Raw genomic sequence first — 20,236 nt, 5'->3', positions numbered from 1 at the left:
GAGAGATCTTGAAAAGGACCTTGCCCAGAGCGACCAATCTTATTGGTCCTATCTTCTGGCTAGGATTGAAATTCATTGAATTACAGAGTGTCTGTTGTTTGCTTTGCTAAATAGGTTGTGAATCCAGCGTCACTGGTCATCACATGTGTGAATTAGCCATAACATCATCCGACTTTGTTTATCAAAATGATACAATGGTTATCTTTTCCTTTCGACCAATGATTATTTCAAAGTTATTTTAAACGTAGAGTCTTTCGGTCAGCTGTTTGACCAGTCTTTCTTGGTACAATCAGTCTGTGTTTTTTACAAACATGCAGAGCCACACTGGGGGGCTCTCAGAGCGTGAAAGTATTGGACTGGCTTTGATGCTGGTGACTAGCACTGTGTGTTCTATCGTAGACTGTCCTTTGTCCAATAAATCTACGTTACAGTTGGATCAATAAAAGAGAGGCCACTAAAGACAGATCAATAATAATGCCAAATGCTTGTGTATTTGATCACACTTAGTGAGATAACAGAAAAGCAGTGTTTCAGAAAAATCTATTTGTACATGTAATAAGTGCATAATGTCCATGAATTACAAACTCTATAAGAAAAATTATTACAGTACTCACTAAGTTATTTGTGCGACATAAGTCCAATATTTTAAAAAAATTGCCAAACATACTGTAAATTTGCTAGAGTTCTCTGGATATTTGATATCTGCCTTCAATTTATATTTTAGGATGCCATGTACAGAACATACGGTATACATGTACTGATACAGGATGTCTCTGCTGTTCCTCTTCAGACATCCTTTCTCACCAATTTCATTTTCAAGTTCAGCCATGAAGCTGTAATGCTGTAATAGGAGAGAGTACCAATAATTAGTTGCTAATAGCTCCCTTGAATGAAGAAAAATAAACATGTCTGCTGTTGTTTTTTTTATTTCAACTTGTGGTCTTGGTGCATAAGCTGAGATGTTTTTTGTGGTTTGTCTCATGCTGAGATAGATGTACATGTGTTTGATCAGGAGTATTCTATTAATATATGATGTCCATACATTAGTTTTGTAGTTTCAGCATTAATAATATTTGAATTATAATGCAGGATATTGATATGGTGTGGACTTTATGATTATGACAAATGGCAACGTACACCAAAGTTTACTTTCAAGCGATTGCTGACACATGTTTATGGTATGTACATGGTACATATGTCCTGTATTGAGATGTTTGTGACGATGTATACACAGTTGATACCATTACCAGTGATCTGAATTCTGGTTTCATTAAATGCTCTATATCATGTAGGTACATGTAATTCTTCTTAGAGTATTCAGTCTGGTGATCAGATTGGTGTAACTCAAGGTCACAGACAGATTTGTTCACTTTTGATGTTTCGTCCTGTGTAGTGATATCAATATTGATGCGAACATGCGACCACTGTGATACCAGCCGTAAATTTTCATAATATTTCTATTTTCAGTTTACTGCAAACATTAAACATACATGTACATTAAATGGAATGTCTATTGACCGTCATTTCTCTGTTATTAATGCCTAAACACAAATGACTAGCAATTGTCGCATGAGTGAAAATAGTAACATGTGCAGATGTATGTATTTTGCATGTTATAAATAAAGTATTCACGTCTATATGCAGTTTGCTGTTTTATTTTTATGACCTTTGACATCTTTCAGTCAAGTCAGGAATTTCTTCTTATTTCTTTGAATCAGACTGAAAACATGTAATATGTAAAGTTTTCTTTGGTTAAAGAGAATATATAGTGTATTTGAATGAGTTATGGGATGTCAAATTGACTTGAGAATAGATAATTTATGTTGTAGTAAAATGGAAGAATAACTTCCACTTCAACTATACAGTGTCATACATCATCCCACAAACAAAGCAAGAGCCTACATGATAGCCTCTGAAGATTGTTCTTGAAGAACACACTTTGGCTAAATCTGGAAGGACAAATCCATTTTATTGCATGAAATCAAATTAAAATAGACTTTTCCAGTGTAAGATTAGACAGAGCAAGTAATGAAATTCAAATAAAATGGTTTTATTGGTTCTTTTTGAGAATAAAGCGATTGTGATTTCATAACATTGAGAAATAAAAAACACAAACGTATTCAATGTGACATTGGCTATGAACAACAAAGTTCTAAAGCTTGGCATTCCATCACAGGCCATATTGACTTAGTGGTTAACTTTGCAGTCCCATTGGGATTTTATTGGTCTTGTAAAAAGTGGCCATGACTGAATTGAAATGGCCGTCTCTATTGTTGGTAGTTTTGTAACCAAAGTATCGAATGTAATCCAACAGAAACGTGTCAAGTTTTACAAATGGCCATAAATATTTGCCGATACCAAGGAGGACAGGTTGACAGCCACTTTCCCAAAGTCTCATTTTATTCAGAGTTGTGTAAAATGTTGATTTGAAATTGAATCTATGTACTTTATATACCAACCTCTCTGAAGTTTTACTGTAGTGCAGGGTTTGAGGATACCACATTCTCACACTAAAACTTCTGAGAGATTCTAGACTAAGTCTGTTTGTCCTTTGTGTTCAATGTCTCCCTACATGTATGTGAAGACTCCTTACAGATTTGTGATCAACAGCATTCAACTCAGAAAATATTGAAGTAAACTGCTTTTTTCTACTCTGAGACTTGCCATTCAAAGTTGTGAGGTTATTTGGTTCACAATTCAGTACTACTACATTGGGAACACTCTTGATAGTTCAAGTAGATTGATTTACATGTACAGTATGAGCTGTGATTGTGAAGCTGTAGTAGCTCAAGTGTTTATGCATTTTCTACTTGTTTTGTTGTGTTTGCAAAATAGTTTCTTGTTCAGCTCTCCAAAACAAGTCAAAATACATGGTGTTCAACTTATCACAACTGTGTACATGTGTATGTCACAGTGCTGAACTGGAAGTTATTTTTAGTCCCACGGACATCGTCCGAGGGGACTTATAGGTTTGGTCATGTCCGTGCGTGCGTGCGTCCGTCCGTGCGTCCGTGCGTCCGTCCGTTCACGCAGATATCTCAGAGACGCCTGCAGCGATTTCATTCAAACTTGGTACAAGGATTACATCATATGTCATACAGATGCACATTGATTTGTTTCCTGATACGATCCAATATGGCTGCCAGGCGGCCATTTTATTACGATTTTTCATGTACAGAGCAATAATCAGGCATGTTTCAACTGATTTTATTCAAAGTTGATACAAGGACATTGACCAATGTCATAGATATGCACTCTAATTTTTTTGTGATACGATCCAATATGGCTGCCGTGCGGCCATTTTGTTACGATTTTTCATGTACAGAGCCATAACTCAGGCATATCTCAACTGATTTTATTCAAAGTTGGTACAAGGACATTGACCTATGTCATACATATACACGTAAATTTGTTTTGTGATACGATCCAATATGGCGCCAGGCGGCCATTGTATTATGATTTTTTCATGTACAGAGCCATTACTCAGGCATGTTTCAACAGATTTTATTCAAAGTTGGTACAAGGACATTGATCAATGTCATAGCCATGCACATCAATTTGTTTTGTGATACAATCCAATATGGCCGCTGTGCGGCCATTTTGTTATGATTTTTTAATATACAGAGCCATAACTCAGGCATATCTCAACCGATTTTATTCAAAATTGGTACAAGGACATTGACCTATGTCATACACATGCAAATTGATTTGTTTTGTAATACGATCCAATATGGCCGCCGTGTGGCCATTTTATTACGTTTTTTCATGTCCAGGACCATAACTCAGACATGTAACAAGCGATTTTATTCAAAGTTGGTAAAAGGAGATTGACCAATGTCATACATATGCACGTTAATTTGTTTTGTGATACGATTCAATATGGCTGCTGTGCGGCCATTTTGTTTTGAGTTTTTCATGTACAAAGCCATAACTCAGGCATATCTCAACCGATTTTAATCAAAGTTGGTACAAGGACATTGACCTAAGTCATACATATGCACATTGATTTGTTTTGTGATACGACCCAATATGGCCACCATGTGGCCATTTTATACCATTTTTTCATGTCCTGAACTACAACTCAGACATGTATCAAGCGAATTTATTCAAAAGTATTTTTATCACAGACCTAATGAAGAGGACTCTATGCTCTCTGAGGACCTGTAATCAAAGTACCTATTAACAAGTGGGGACTGTGTCATCAACGATGACTTGTCATTGTTGACATTGGATATTGTCCGCAATGTATTGTGTTGATCAGAATAATACTTGGTATTTTAACGTACGATACTTAAGGGAGACCAAATAATATACATGTAATATTGTAAATGTCAAAGTTTCTGTCCCTGTCACTGTGCCCTCTAAGCCAATATGGCGCACCATGATGCAAAAAAATTGCCTGTCACGCAAGCAAATTTCTGGTTTACATGTAAAGATATAGGGCTGACACAAATAATTTTCCACAATTCCAAAATTGATGCAAAGTTTTCAGAAAGACACATTTGTTATTAGAGGGCACACTGGTCCCTTTGTTCTCATTCATAAAGTATTTCAGCATCTATCGTACACCGCGGTGTACACAAAAGTCAGCTGCTATAATTACTATAGTTGCTGAAAAAGACATTTGTAAGTTGGTAATACTTGTGCCAATTTCAGTATGTCTGTGTCGGCTTCCATTTGTGATTGTAATCGCATTCTTTCAACCAAAGCATTTAACCCTTTTCTGCCAAGTCCATATTTCACCACCAGGTCAAGATGGTTAAAATTAATGAAACACGATGTATTCCATATGATGTATTTTAACATAATACTGTACATTTGAAGGCTGTTGAAAGCATAATACTGTAAAGTTGATTTTTTTTGGACAAAAGATGCTATAACATACCAAGCCAAGTGGGTTAAAATACGTCATGTTTTGGCTCAATACTGCTTTTTACTGACTTGGCTGATGGGGAAGTGATACAATTATTACTGTCTGGCAGGAAAAGGGTTAAAAAAGTGTGTATGCATTAGCACATAGCGTTTTTCTCAAAATGAGCATTTTTGATGTTTTCAATCCTGTTGCATGCACTGCAAGTCATGTGTATCTGCTGCCATTATCATCCATACATTTAGATGTGTTGGCAAAATAGGGGTTTCAGAATGCGCAGTCAGTAGTTTCTGCTTTGAAGTTTTATGGTTCTCTTAAAAACAGTGTATGAGAAGACTTGTAGGTGGATTTACTATGGTTTGATTGTGTCAGCGGTATTTTGTAGATGGAGAAGAGGTTTGGGAGTTGTAATTAGCCTTTTTGACATGCAAATGAGGAAAGATAGAGTGCCAGTATCGAGTCAAGTGGCAAGTAGGTATGTATGTACATGCCTCCATGTATATTGCTGTACATCTACCGATTGATATATGTACAGATGCATCCAGTATTACTGATATCTTTATTATCACTGATGTTATGTACCGCCATGATTGTTCAAACTTTCAATGTGAACAGTAAATTGCCAACAGTGTTTGTAAGAATCATTTGCCAAACTGTATTGGGATCATCAATGTACAATGTAGTGCATTACATGATCAAGTTTCAGATAAACTTGACTCTGATAGTTCACAAAAAATTTTTATTTCCAATAGTGAATATTTAAAGTTGAAGAGAGATCTGTACGACAGTCATAAATATTGAATGGTACAATGTACATGTATGAAATCCTCGCAAATCATCTCATACAAAAATTTCAGCAAAATCTGTGTGTGTAGACTATCATTAATGGGAGCTGGATGTATAGTGATTTGCAGTTGCTAGTAGGCTCTGGTGATATGCAGTCAATAATGACATGAAGTGTTTAGTCATCATGGATGATGTCATTCAGGTCTGTTCATGTCATCTTTGCAGAATGATTTCAAATCCAGCCTGCTGTGACTGAACAATTATGAACCAGTGATGCTATGAAACATTGCAAAATTGGACTCTTATGAAGTTCACTTCATCATTTGTGGCCACATAATCTTTAAGTACATGTACCGGTACGTGTACAATCTTATACAGTGTGTACCTACTGATCCAAAAAACACACCCTGTATTATCACGTTTCGTGTTTCAGTCAAACTTTGAGGGAGACATTTACATACACGTAAATAATATTCGTACATTTCTGCATGTACACTCATCTATATGTACCAGCAACTACACAAGGTTCAAAAAACGAAGGCAAAATTTATAAATCAAGAGAATAAAGTAAATACAATTATGCCAGTTATATATAGATGTGACCATCTTTCATTCCAAAATTAATCATATTATTGAAATAATTAACTTTCATTGATTCAGTTATTTTTTATACAGGGAATAGTGTAATTATTCAAGTGTAACCAGAATATTCAAATATAATAATGGCGAAAAATTGAATGCAAAAATTTGTCCATGCATTATTCACTCAAGGCTAGGCCTAATTTTGCTTCATTATTTTATGATTAAGCTGTTGATTGTGTTTATTATTGTAACTACCGGTATATTGTATACATTTGGTTATTTCATAAAAAAACATGATACTTTAAATTGTTCAAGATGTTATTTTATATCAGTATAACGTCATGTAGAACAATAGAGAAACCCGAATATAAAAAAAATTTTGCACGTTCTCCACAAATTGCTAAGCTTTATTTTTTTATTTATGATGATATGATAAGTATTTCAGTTGGGTAAAGGTAATGCTATGCATTCCAATGTATTCTGTCAGTGTGTTTGAGTTTACAGTTCATACTATTCGATTGCATATTTCTACATGATTGATGCCTGTCAGGATTTTTAACATCACTGGGAGACGGATTGCAGAGTAGATCCACACATTAATTCAATACAGTAAATCATACATGTATATCTGCAATAATTCTCCCGTTAATAATGATTCCCTCCCACATCAAAAGTACGTAATTTCATGTGTATAGTTGTTTGACGCAGCCACTGAAGCGTTGCAGTCGGCCAGGTGCTGCGCATTTCAGCGACTCGGCTGCAATAGCAGTACATGTTACGAGGTTTACATGTACAAACATACATGGAACTGTTTTGTACAGATTAGTTGATGATAACTTTGGAAAGAGCATGTGGTATCAGCTGCCAGCAGATAAGATGATCTTGTTTTGATGTTGCAAGGATGGAATTTCTCATGAATAATTTATACTGATCTGCCGTGGAGGGATTAGAATACGTCGGTTTCGAGTTGTCAGAAAACGCATGAATTTGTAACATCGGTCGCATGGGGGCGCTCGAGATTTTGCAAAAGTGAGGGCTAAATTTTAGTCATGGAGGGATGTCGCAACATCACGCGTAAAGACGTCCGCAAAATGAACATCAAAGAGCTTAGCTACGAGAATTTTTAAAAGCAAGCAAGATTCCCCTTTCCAAAGCTAAAAGGCTGAGTTGGTAGAGCTTGCTGAGAAATCGATTGACCTTGGATTAGAAACTATAAAACATGTGAAAGAGGCTCCCCACCTACTATCCAAAATGTTTTTTTTGTGTGTCAAGTTTGTGTTTGATCGTTTTGAATATGTGTTCCTACATTCTTATCCGATTGTTTCTGTTAATAAAAATGTTTGTTTCATTCGTATATTTTTGGGAAGTTTTGATTTGTGTGTACGGTAATGTTTTGTTCGTGTGGGGAAAGCTTATGGCGAGACGCAGCCAGGCCTATGGTGTGACAAAGTTGATAGAGTGGCCCTTTGACGCTTGCGTTTCGAAACCCGAGTGTGGTTTCTCATCAGTCGCAGTGTAGATTCTTTCCTTAGTTTGTGTTTGTGAAAATTTATTTTAATGCATTTTAATGATCTTGCTCTTCGAGTAGCGAGGCAAGTTCCCGTTTTACATGCGTTGGCAAGACGCCGACATCGAGACTGTTGCCGTTTCGTTTAGTATTATAAGAATCATCGCCCTCGAATAAGGTCGAATAATGTCGCTCACGCTTATGTTTTGGCGATGTGTCCGTCGAATTCGGCAGAAAATCACACGAAACGAGCGATTTTGAAGCAAATTGAGTACCAGGTATGAATTTTGAGAATGATAGGGAACGATCGACGGTTACATGATAGATGAACTTGCTACTTTTCACGGTCACGGTAAAATCGAACGTCGAAGAAGACATGGTGGCATAATCCCTATATATAGGAAATATAGTCATTTGGTTTCCTGACATACTTTTCTCAGGCATATTTACACACGTCTATGGGGCGCATAGTCTGAGAGCGGAATAGATCACAAACATGTGGAAACTGATAGGTACCCAACTAAGTTCACGTCGTATCATCCTTATCCATTTCGACCTCAGGCGTTTCTCTTTCTTAACATCGGGGAAACGGTGGAAGGTCATGTTATTCATCCATGGGTATTTGTCGAGTTTGCCGGCTTTGCAGTAAAAGTTTGGCATAGTCAAACGCTCACGGTGACAACAGAGCAGATGAAAATAGACTAAACTTAGGTTAGGAATACGGAGTCTGTGTTATCGCAATGTACGCAGACCAGAGTCCTGCAGAAAGTAGCCCTCACTTCCGGTCAAAGGAAGAGCGCCCCTAGTGGCGAAAGCTCAAAATCCTTGAATTACCGCATGGTCTTATGGTAACTCGAAACCGACGTATTGCATCCTGCTGTTTTCTCATATTGTGAAGTGCTGGTTGGTAAGTTGCCACAATTGTGCTGTGAATTTTTTATTAGTCCCAACTACTGTTTTGTGTAATCAGATTTGAACAAAAGAGGACATCTGGAGTTTCTCTGATATTTGCTTATGTCATGTGGTGCCTGGGTTTCTATAAAATTTAATGTTTTTCGACATCTTGTCTGTCAATGCCCTCTTCCAGTTCCAAATCCAATGACCTACGGTACAACATCAGATGTGTAATGTCAATTTCCTAAAATTGTGCAAGCTATACAGAATCAATTTCCATAGTTGTTTATAGCATAGTGATAAAAAGTGTTAAAATTCGAAAATTTTCCTTAAAATACCAGATCATAGAGTTTTATTTTTGATATTTGCTTCTCTTTTGGTTTGTAAAGAATTATTGAATTTTCATTTGACTTCAATATAAAGGAAAAGATAAACCAGATCAAGGTGATGATACTGACATGTATGATAGCGTTGTAAACAGTGCCTATCATGATTTGACACTTCTTAAACTTATATTGATATAATTTATGCCAGCCATATTACCAGTAGCATTCAATCCCATGTGACAGATGTTAACATCAATATCAGTCTGCATATTGGAATACTTACATGTACAAATGTACACAGCATGTGATCTGATAGACATTAAACATGCAGTGCAACCCACAACATTTTTTATTTTCTAGTTGTGTTACATTTATAACTTCTGGGAGATGAATAAAGGGCTATCAGACGTGAAAACCTCTGCTATGTTGTTAATTAAAATCAATTTAAATAAAATAAATCCATTATAAAATAAATAAGAAAATAAATGAAGTTCAGTAATTTTGTTGGTACATGTATGCTACGTGTACATGTACCTACAGTGCTGAAAAAAGCTGTGTCTCTACTCCTCAGATGTGAATCAAAAGGAGGGCTCTGATGTGTACCGGTATTTCTGTCTTTCTAATAATCAGCCATTTCTAAATGTTATGTGAAATGTTTGATTCTTTGAATCTCCATCAGATTTAGAGTGAGAGAATGTCCAGTGAAAGAGGATATCTCCAAGACCATGGCATTAAGATAACATGATGAGCTTTATGCAAATTATGTTGATAACACCCCCTCAAAAATATGGTTTATTCCAAAGAAGACAGATCTGTTGAATTTGTCATCAAATTGACCACTTACTGGCAACCATGATCGATTGTACATGGGATTCAGTGAGTGGTATTCCATTCGGTTGGAAAATTATCCAGAGTTAGTCAATAAGTGGTATTTTGTTCTGTGGTAAAATTGTCCAGACTTACATGTATTCAGTGAGTGGCATTCAGTTCTGTTGTAAAATCATCCAAAGTTAGTTACGCTGTACATGTACTGTGTGCCTCGTGTACCATATTGTACATTAAACTGGCTATCACGTACAGTGTATGACATACAAATCGTATGTAAACAATTAAATGTGTGTGCACGGTGATTGTAAATGGTAGATGCATCTGGTATTCACATAGGAAATAGGAAATTACACTCAGACCTTTTGTGGAAGTAATCACCATCAGTAGGTGTTTGGGAAATTACCCATGAATCCTTGCTGCCCTCTTTTGGCCCAATACCCATGCACACAGGCTTATCTGCCACCACCGACTGAGCAGAGAACAATCTCGCTGCAGCACCTTCAGTATTGTGTGTTGTTTCATCCATGGATAATCAGTTATTTGTTGTATGTCATCTTACACTGAAACTGTGGACCTTTGATCATCACGCGGGATATCTTTGTGTCTGAAATCTATAAACTTTTTGCCACACTTCTATGCCTTACCACTTTGAATGTATGATGTAGGTAAGTAGTAAAGTACATTTTTTCAGGTCCAAAATCTCGTAGATGTATTAGTAATCACTCCGTTTACATACCGGGGGTATACATGTAATGATGGATGAGTGTTTGTAAGTATTGTAGATTTGTATGGACAAATTTTATTGGTTGTGGGGCTCTCAGTTGGAAAAAATATGCCATTTTTGCCGAGATCAGATTAACACCATTGGTTAGATGCTGTAGTAGTGGACTCCCAAGTTCAGCCTTGGAATGTACTAGCGTTGCCATTTTACATGTTACCATATGTACCGTACATGTGTTCAGTGCGGTACACTGGGGATAATCAAAATGTAACAATACCCACTGCTCTCATTCAGAGACTCCTAAATGGGAACTGTGGCCCATTCATATCAAGATAGATCCACAGTGTTGCTGTCATCTGTACATTCACTCGCACAGTAGTATCCATAGCTTATGCTATTTTTGGTCTGCCAGTCCGGTGTTGTGCTTCTTAACTGTTGTTACAGAGTAGACTGGGACAAAACCAGTGAAACACCATACTGTGTACATGTACATTTTGTACCACATGTACATGTAGGTCTGTGGAGTGTTAGTGTATTACTGCTACACATGTGCAGCAGTTTGAATGTTCAGTGTACATCGGCAGCTTGTTGTGATAGGACCTGTAAAACAGTGTCAGTGGTATCACCAATTTTCGCCTGAAGACATAGTAGTACTCCATATCAGTTGGATAAGCTGTGGTAAGTGCATACCCCTCTTGGCTTATCAAGTATTTGGCGTAGTATTGCTCTAACTTACGACTCTCAAATACACCTTTTACAGGTTGTTGCAACTTCATAGCTCTTGAGAACAGTTTGTAGCCACGCTTTTCAAATTTTGTTCTAATCTGTCGGAATTTCTTAGTTCTTGTGTCAATAGAAATAAATCAAAAACACCCATCATCTGTAAATTACACTGACCACACTGCAGCCTGGTTAAAACCTCCCTACCTCATTGCAAATACAGTTTCCTGTTGTAATCTTTCAAAGGGTGCTTGCTTTATTGACAAGTTGTGGTTGAAATTCCACCAATCCTGACCACAGAGCTATTAGGGATGTCCTGTTGTCCAGAGGAGGGGATCAACCCACAAACATTTTGAGGGGTGATTAAACTGACGATATGCAAGTTAAATTTATAGGGTACGTGGTACAACTAGTATTTGTCATATTCCAAGATTTGATCGCTGTTTTCCCAGGCAGAAGATGAATATCCCTTCCCAGTATTCCGCATTATTTTCAGCTTGCTAGTTATGTGAACAGTTATGGAAAAGCATCAGGTTTCAATTTTTGGGAATGATTGTTGTATAATGTAGTTGTTTAAATGCAACGTTGATCCCCCCACTTCTGAATCCAATGTTCAATCCCTTACAAGACACCCGTGCTCTTCATGTAGTACAGTGACCTTGTTGCAAATGAAAAGTCACTGTTATGCCATCAGGATTAGTTGATGCAAAGCCCTGCGCTGTTTGCCTGACGTCCACCGACAAAGCGAGGTTTGTTTAGCGGAGTGGCCCGCAGTGTAATGGCTTGTGGCCCAATGTGATGTCCTTGCAGACACTCTGGCGTTCACTCAGTCACTGTGACAACACTGGTGTAGACACTATAGCGTAGTGTCAAGCGAAACCAAATAGATGTACTGGTATGAAGTACCACTGCAATGAAATGGAGCTATTTCTCTGATTTGTCCTGTCACAGCCGTCATATTCGTATATGACAGATTTTTGGCAGGCCACCTCACTTTTAGAGTATTGTATTTCAGCATGGAGCTCCACATGCATGAACAAGGATTTAAGCTTGAACAAGCAATGTTAGAGTTCCTCATTTGCTTTGCTTTTGGAGGTTTGAGTTCACTCTACAACAGGGCAGCTTTTGTGAGTGTTACATTCATTTATTCTAGACCTTAAGGAAGTTTCCGTAATTCTGTGAATTTTTCTCAATGGTGCTTCGGCAGATTTAACTAGGAGTTCCTCATTTGCTTTGCTTTACGTTTTAGTTCTCTTGTAGTTTTAGTTTTAGTTTTTAGTCTACAACAGGGCAGCTTATGTGAGTGTTAAGTTCATTTATCTAGACCTTGAGGAAGTTTCTGTAATTCTGTGAATTTTTCTCAATGGTGCTTCAGCAGATTTAACTAAGAGTTCCTCATTTGCTTCGCTTTTGTAGATTTTTGTTCTCTTGTAGTTTTAGTTTTAGTTTTTAGTCTACAACAGGGCAGCTTATGTGAGTGTGACGTTCATTTATTCTAGATTCTGTGAATTTTTCTCAATGGTGTTTCGGCAGACTTACCTTGCACTTGGCACCAATGTATGCAGGACACGCAAAATGATTATTAATTTCGTTTTTTAGCGTTTATGCAACATATCAGCAGACAGAGGAAATGAGAGAGACATTACTGACAGTTTGTGCTGGCTGTAACTTGTAAGGACGTAGACTTTGAAGTTTTAGAAGTGGGTGTATATGTTATTATACATGTATGTGCTGTACTAGTGTTGAGTTTATCAGTTATTAGCCCATAATCTATAAATGCACTTGAAACTTTCGGAATGAACATATTTATTATTATGTCAAGAAATTTGAGTGCCGTTATAAAATAATATAAATATGTCATCTGTCATCAAGCTTTAACTGACTTTTTCAGTTTGGCTAAGCCATGCATGATCTTTGTGATGGTGAGACAAACTTATGTGTGGGTTGATGCATCTGATGATAAATCAGTGTTATTTTCTGCGTTATTGGGAAATATAAGCAATTATGTACACACACTCAGTTGGAGGTTGTGTTTCTTGTCAGCTGCATGTTGTATGTTACATGTTCTTATGTAAGACAACTTATCAACCAATACAAAAAAAGTTGTGGAAAGTCTGTTTTATGTTAGCATTTTCCCCTATACCATGTACATGCAGTTAATTTTTCATGAAATTGTCAGTGTGTTTGTTTACAACACTCCTTAAAAACGTTCTATCAATTTTCATTACAAAATAATCCTGGAAAATGTGAAACACTAGTGCAAGCGTAAAGTTCCATACATTTCTGTGACTTTGCGTTATATAAAGGCGTCTTGGTACTTGGTCTTTCTAGATCACAATTTTTTGCAATGGTTTAACAGCAATAAAGGTACCAGACAAGGTACGTGTATACTATGCTGTAGGATGAGGTAAATCTAAAATAAAGTTCCACTGAAGATCATAACTTTATGTTATTTGTGTGTGATTCTTTCATTTGTATTGACATTCACATGTACAGTAGTGTGCAGATACCATTTTGCCTCTCTACACATAACGGATGGTACACTGCACCCTATGTACATACATGTTTATGGGAAATGTTTCATGATATTATACATTATGGTACAATTACAGTCCATGAGTCTCTCTGTGTGGGGAAACTGACAGCAGAGGAATGATAACATTAAGATTTCACACAAGAATTTGATTCAAGTATCATGGTCGGAAATGGGATGTGTCTGAGCAGAGTTGTGTATAGAATAGAATTCTTTAGAATAAGAATGTCTTGTGTACACACCTAACCATCGTGAATAGTTGTCTTTTCACAGTATTGATGGAGAGGTAGATTCAGTTTGTCATACAAACTGCCATAATACGGTCTATTTGAGCCTCTGTGTAGGTAACTACATGTATGACATGATAATGTGAGACATTGTGTGCATTGTGCTGGATTAGAAAGACAAGTCTGAAACTAGGAAAGGGAAATATTTTTCCCATTACATGTACTTGTGTAAGGTCATTCAACCCAGGGCAGTTTCACTGAGTCTGTATGTGTACATGTACATGTATATGTAGTGCATGCATGTGCTTTTACACGTACGAGTTGGTATTTGCAACATATTTGCTCTATGCTGTCAAGAAAAAGTGTGAATGAATACTTTTGCTATGGTCACTTGCAAAGATGTTGTGTCACTGACATTCATCTAGGATAGGACAAGTGAATGAAGTGGATAGAGCTTGAATAAATCCAGTGTTCTATCTCTAAGTTCAAATCTACAGTCTGGACCAACTCTCTCACACCATGCATGTTCAATTATAGCTACCACCAACACACATTACATGTAATTTGCTATTTACAAGTACATGCAAGTGTACTAAGGCTACAACTGTCAGAATGATTCACTATAGTTATGCTGTTGGACATATCCTTGATACCTGTGCCGTATACAGTGTATGAGCATGTGGAAGTGTATTCGTATACTTTGTTGCTCTTTTGATGCGATCAAGGGAAGACTGGAATGTATAAAGTAATTTCAATCTTTCCTCCGTCATGCAGAAAGATTACCAGTGTACATGTGCCCATCTTAACACTGCACTCGTCTCCTAAACCTCCAAGACGTTGAACTTTGTACAGTGGCTGTTTATAGCTAAGTCAGTCACTGCTTTGATACATGGAGTATTGTAAAAGGTCAGCGTATTGTGTTCTTTCCCTGGGAACTCATTAACGTGTTCATGTGATGCTTTGAGATCACTTTATGCTCATGAATGTTCATGCATGACATTTCCAATGCTAACAAATCTGTGTTGGAAGCCGCTCTGCATGGATGGTGTGAGGACAAAGGTGTTTCTGTGGAGCTCCAGTCGTATTATATCCATTTCATGTTACCGTATGGCTGTGCAAACATTCTTATGACTGTTTTGTGTCTTTTGCTGGTGGAGGATGTAGACAGGCAGTAATTCATCACTTGAAGATATGGGAAATACTAGTTCATAGATTAGCACATGGCTGTGAAGTTTTACATGAACTTAACGGTCACCTGTGACATAAATAAACTAACAAGCTATCCAAAAGCAAACAAGACCCAGATACACTTGTTCCAGTTGAAGTCACAGAATATACTTGTCGTAAATACATGGTATTTTACTTCATTACCATGAGAAGTCAGACTTTTTGTATAACATGTTAACATATTTCGCAGTCTCTTCCAAAGAAGAAGTAATTCTTTTACCAGTTACCATGAAATCTGTGTTAAATAGGCACATGGCCTTGGGAATATTCTTTGAAGAAACGGAGTTTTTACAATCAATGGGTAATTTGCTGGATATGAGAAGCAAGCAGGGGTCCCCTCTCTGATGTGTGTGATGTGTGGTTTTCTAAACCAACATACAGTCTCTGCCCAAACCATAACTTGATTCATCAGCCACTTCACATGTCCCGACACGACCTTTCCCTCCTTTATATTTCCAGTCATGACCCATTACTGTAAATACCGGCTCCAGAAAAAGTGATTAATTGTCGGAAATAATTAGATGCCATAACAGGGCCCATGCATTCTTGTTGCCGGTGTATGGTGTGTAAATTTACCAGTCGCTGACAAAAACTGGATGCCACTGTAGCATGGATGAGTACTTGTGAACAATAGGGGGATCTTTTTTCTGTGTGTTTAACGTTGTCGACATTACATACAAAAAACTCACAAATTGATCATTTCTTTTCTGTTGCATTGACAGGAGCAGGTGAGAGGGTGACTTCGACCGACGCACAAGAAGAATGCCGCTCCACGACGTGTGTGTGCTACCTGTGTCTTGTTGCCGCGCCAAGATGAGATAAATGCAGTTGCCGAATGCCACACACAGACAGAATGTGAGACTGGCGGTATCTGCGCTTCAGAACTCAAACTCAACAGCAAATGCCATGGATTACAACCAGTTTAACCAGTCTCACCAGCCGCCGCTAGACTTCGGTCGCTGGCTGGCGAAGAACGTCAAGTTGTCCCGCTTGATTTTCGTGCTTGTGGTGATGCTGATTCTGGTACCGCTACTAACCCACTATTACCTCAGTAAAGTTGATGGAATCAATGGGAACGGTGCCTTCGCGCCCTCGGGGGACGTGCTGGGCAGGCACCCGATGAAAGTCAGCGATCTGCGACTGCACGTGGATGAGCTCTACCGCATCAAGTCGTCAGTGAGCTCGGAACTTCTGGACCTGGAGAAAAAAAGAACCGATATTCAGGGTCAACTTGTTGCATCAGGCAGCAAACTTGAGGGAATCCAACGTGATATTTCAAATGCGGAAAACGAGCTGAAAAAAATTAAACTTCAAATTTCACAGTTAAAGAAAGAGAAGGAGGAAATTCTCGAACAGAGGCAGCAGCAGATTGCGCCGCCGAAACGAATTTTACCGAGTTTAGAAGACAATGTGATTTTAACAGCACCTCAAGATAAGCAACAGTGTAGGCAACATAACTGTTTTGATTATTCGCGGTGCTCATTGACATCAAACTTTCCCGTGTATTTTTATGAACCAGAGAGCACTTTTCTCAGTACTATGGAACTTGATCGGGTCGTATGGAGCACTGTCAGCGAGCTCTTCAGTGCGAACCCCTATAGTACAAATGACCCCAACGTTGCCTGTATTTATGTGGTTTTGCTGGGTCCAAGTATCACGTCTCAGATTTCCAGGACAGATCTAGAGAGTAAACTTCAGACTCTGCCACACTGGCGAGGAGACGGCAGAAATCACATCATCTTAAATTTAGCGAACAACGCCCTCGTGCAGCATCACCTAGACGCAGTCAATACGGGTCGTGCTTTAATTGTGCAATCTAATTTTCAAAATTTGGAGTTCCGACCAGAATTCGACATCATTGCTCCAGTGTTGCTTGGACCAAAGTATGAATTCAGTTGGAATGTGCTACCTCCGTTAGTGCCAGCCAGGAGAAAATACTTGTTGCATTTCCAAGGTGAAAGGACAAACCCAGGTCGTAGAAATCCAAGCTTTGTTGGAGTCCAGAGCCGAAAATTGAAATCTGATTTGAAATTCTCTCACACACCTCCAACTGATAGTGATCAGTATGTTATCGAGGAACTACGGAAATTTCAGTCCATCACTGATGATCGATTTTTCATTGAACTACTTTGCAGTAATATTGCAGCTCAGGGAAATGGGCACACTCCGGAGTGGGCGCTCTGCGGAAACGAAATTGAACGATCGACAGTTCTGCGGGAATCTACTTTCTCTTTGTTGATCGCATCAGACGACACTAGTGTGACATCACTTCCTCTTTTCATGAGGCTGTTTGAGGCGTTGAAGTATGGTGCAATTCCAGTAATTTTAGGGGAACAGATTCAGCTGCCGTTTTATGAAACATTGGACTGGCGGACTGCTGTCATTACTCTTCCAAAACCCAGAGTTACAGAGCTTTACTTCTATTTACAAACAATTTCCCACAGCGATATTTTAGATTTACGAAAACAAGGAAGATTTTTTTATGAGAACTATTTTTCTTCTACGAAGAGTGTTTTAGATACAATTTTAGCAACCATCCGGACTAGGCTTAACATTCCAGCGGTTACGATACCGGATGCGCCCTCTCCGAGTGTGTTCAATGAGGGATTTGTTCCGCTGAAAGTAGACATGCAGGTACAGACATTGGAAATTGAGGACGGCGGAGGGGGTCCGGTGGAACCTCCGTTCCCCTCACCTACTTTCCTGCGGAATTATACATACAGTGTCATGAACAGACACCAAACATGGAACAAGGCTCCGGGACCTTTCTTCATGTTTCCCAATACTCCCTTTGATCCGGTGTTACCATCGGAGGCAAAGTTCCGCGGATCTAGCATGGGCTTCCGCCCAATAGGGAACGGTGCTGGTGGAGCCGGCAAGGAATTTATGGAAGCTCTCGGCGGGAACACACCAAGGGAACAGTTTACCATAGTCATGTTGACCTATGAAAGAGAAGAGGTGTTGGTTAATTCTCTACAGAGACTGAATGCACTGCCAAACTTAAATAAGGTAATTCTCTCCCTGTTGCCCGTTCCACTCTTTTTCAAAGTTTCAGATTGAGCAATACTGTTGAAGAATATGTGGTTGTACCAAAAGCTGATCAGCTGTGATAGTCTAATTCACTCAGCTAGTCTGTTGGCTACTGAATTATCTTCTTTTGAAACAATTTACTCATTGTTCAATCCCAGCAAGTACATTCCTGTGTAAAGACACCTCAGTATTTTATTTGGGTCAAAACTAACGGCCGCCTCTGTTGGCTATTTACACGGGACACATCTCTCAATTATAAATCCAGTATTTTATACAAGCAGAAAAAATCCATTTTTAGTGAACATGTCTTCACTTTTTCATTTCACAAATGCAGGACTGACAAAGTCATTCAAACATCCAATTTAAAAGTGATTGTGACTTCAAGTGACTAGAATTGAATTTGTCAATGGTAATACTGCATATTATACACAATGCATTATATCAGCAAGACTGATACTGTGTATATCAAGGTTATACCATATATACAATTGGTACTATACCGGTATATGTATTATTTGGAAGTGTCAGAAATGTGTATTTGTTTTCAAAAATAGATGAGAAATATTAACAATACATGTATTGTTTTTTTCCAAAGAAAATCCCAGTTACAAGATGTCCTGCAAAGGTCACTATTCATACAGGGATACAGATACTGCAAAAGTGTGACTTCACCAGCATGACGTGATGTTCGTCTTTACAGTTTTTCATAGCTGTTTGTTTTTTCTCATCAGGTAATAGTTGTATGGAACACAACAGAGCCTCCGTCACAGGACATGGGATGGCCAGAACTGCATGTCCCTGTCGAGGTCAGTCTAAAGTTACTTTGAATTTCTGAGAAAAAGATAGGGACTACCTTTGACTCTTCCAATGGTGTTTCCTTGAGTAACATTCTGAGTAAGGACCATATCAAAGAAATGATGGGGACAGGATTAATTTAGTGAACAACGACCAAAAGTCAAGAATGATGAAATAGAGAGTGATGTAGTAGATTCTGATAATATACCATGGAAGAAGTTTCCTTCGTATGTGAAGTTTCATCTTTTACCAATGTTTGCCTATTTATGCATAAATGTCAACCTGGCATTAATGAATTTCATGGTAAATGAGTAAATATATAGGAAAATCAATAAGTAAATATATAGATAAATGAATTAATAAGTTAACAAGTAAGTAAATGAATAAATAGATAAATAAATTGATAAACAAATATTGCAAAATTAAAATTATATTTGATTGATTCATGCACAGTGAATACAGTAAAATAAAATTGATTTAAAGTGTCCATTTGGAGAAAATATTCTCTGAATGATAAAAAAGTGTGCTCTTAATGAGATACATGTAACAGGGGAAAGAGTCATGACAGATCCTAAGACTTTTGAAGTCCTCACAGCGTTATTTGGTTCCTGAATCGTGTTTAATACATGTATTTCATAATCCAGTCAGTGAGAAAGAACAACTACAGTAGATCAGATTAATAGACATCCACACAGAACGGTGGAGACATTCACACAGAACGGTGGAGACATCCACACACAACGGTGGAGACATCCACACAGAACAGTGGAAGCAAAACCATCATGGAATTACCATATCAGTTATGTTTTCCTTGGTAGTATTCCAAGGTCACAAAATTTTCCTGGATGATCCATTTATCGTCTTACTGTTGCAAATATGTGAAATGTGATAACTTGTTTCAGAGAATTCACATTCACATTGAGATAAGTAGGTGTAATGGTATACCATCCCTTCTGGAATCTGTCAAAGTGTAACTATCATTGCTGTTGTGTAAGACCAGTCAAACCATAGACTGTAGAGGGAGACTACTGTCTATGGTTAAACCACCATCCTTCCCTCCACCACGGTTAAACCTATCATGTTTGTGTTGAATCGTAGACCATCAAGAAAAACAAGGGTCGTTGGTTGAATCTCTACACATGTACAGTATCATCAACACTGTAACAAAGTGTAAAATGTTGATATTTTGC

General features: G+C 38.0%; 1 protein-coding gene across 3 annotated transcripts in view; it reads left to right on the top strand.

Annotated features, from left to right (window-relative positions):
* LOC139116094 (exostosin-like 3) overlaps window positions 1-20,236 on the top strand; it is a 50,314-nt gene that overhangs the window by 5,958 nt on the left and 24,120 nt on the right. The window contains exons 1-3 of one of the 3 annotated variants that reach the window (XM_070678632.1): window positions 10,315-10,458; window positions 15,944-18,230; window positions 18,983-19,057. In XM_070678632.1, coding sequence (XP_070534733.1) covers window positions 16,044-18,230; window positions 18,983-19,057 — 2,262 coding nt within the window. In that variant the 5' untranslated portion in view covers window positions 10,315-10,458; window positions 15,944-16,043. Of the gene's footprint in view, window positions 1-10,314; window positions 10,459-12,340; window positions 12,362-15,943; window positions 18,231-18,982; window positions 19,058-20,236 lie in introns of those variants that run through there. The other 2 variants (XM_070678633.1, XM_070678631.1) reach the window with 2 other exon arrangements.

Source organism: Ptychodera flava, chromosome 17 (genome assembly GCF_041260155.1).
Source record: "Ptychodera flava strain L36383 chromosome 17, AS_Pfla_20210202, whole genome shotgun sequence".
In the NCBI taxonomy this organism is placed as follows: domain Eukaryota; kingdom Metazoa; phylum Hemichordata; class Enteropneusta; family Ptychoderidae; genus Ptychodera; species Ptychodera flava.
This window is presented reverse-complemented; position numbering and strand designations above follow the sequence as displayed.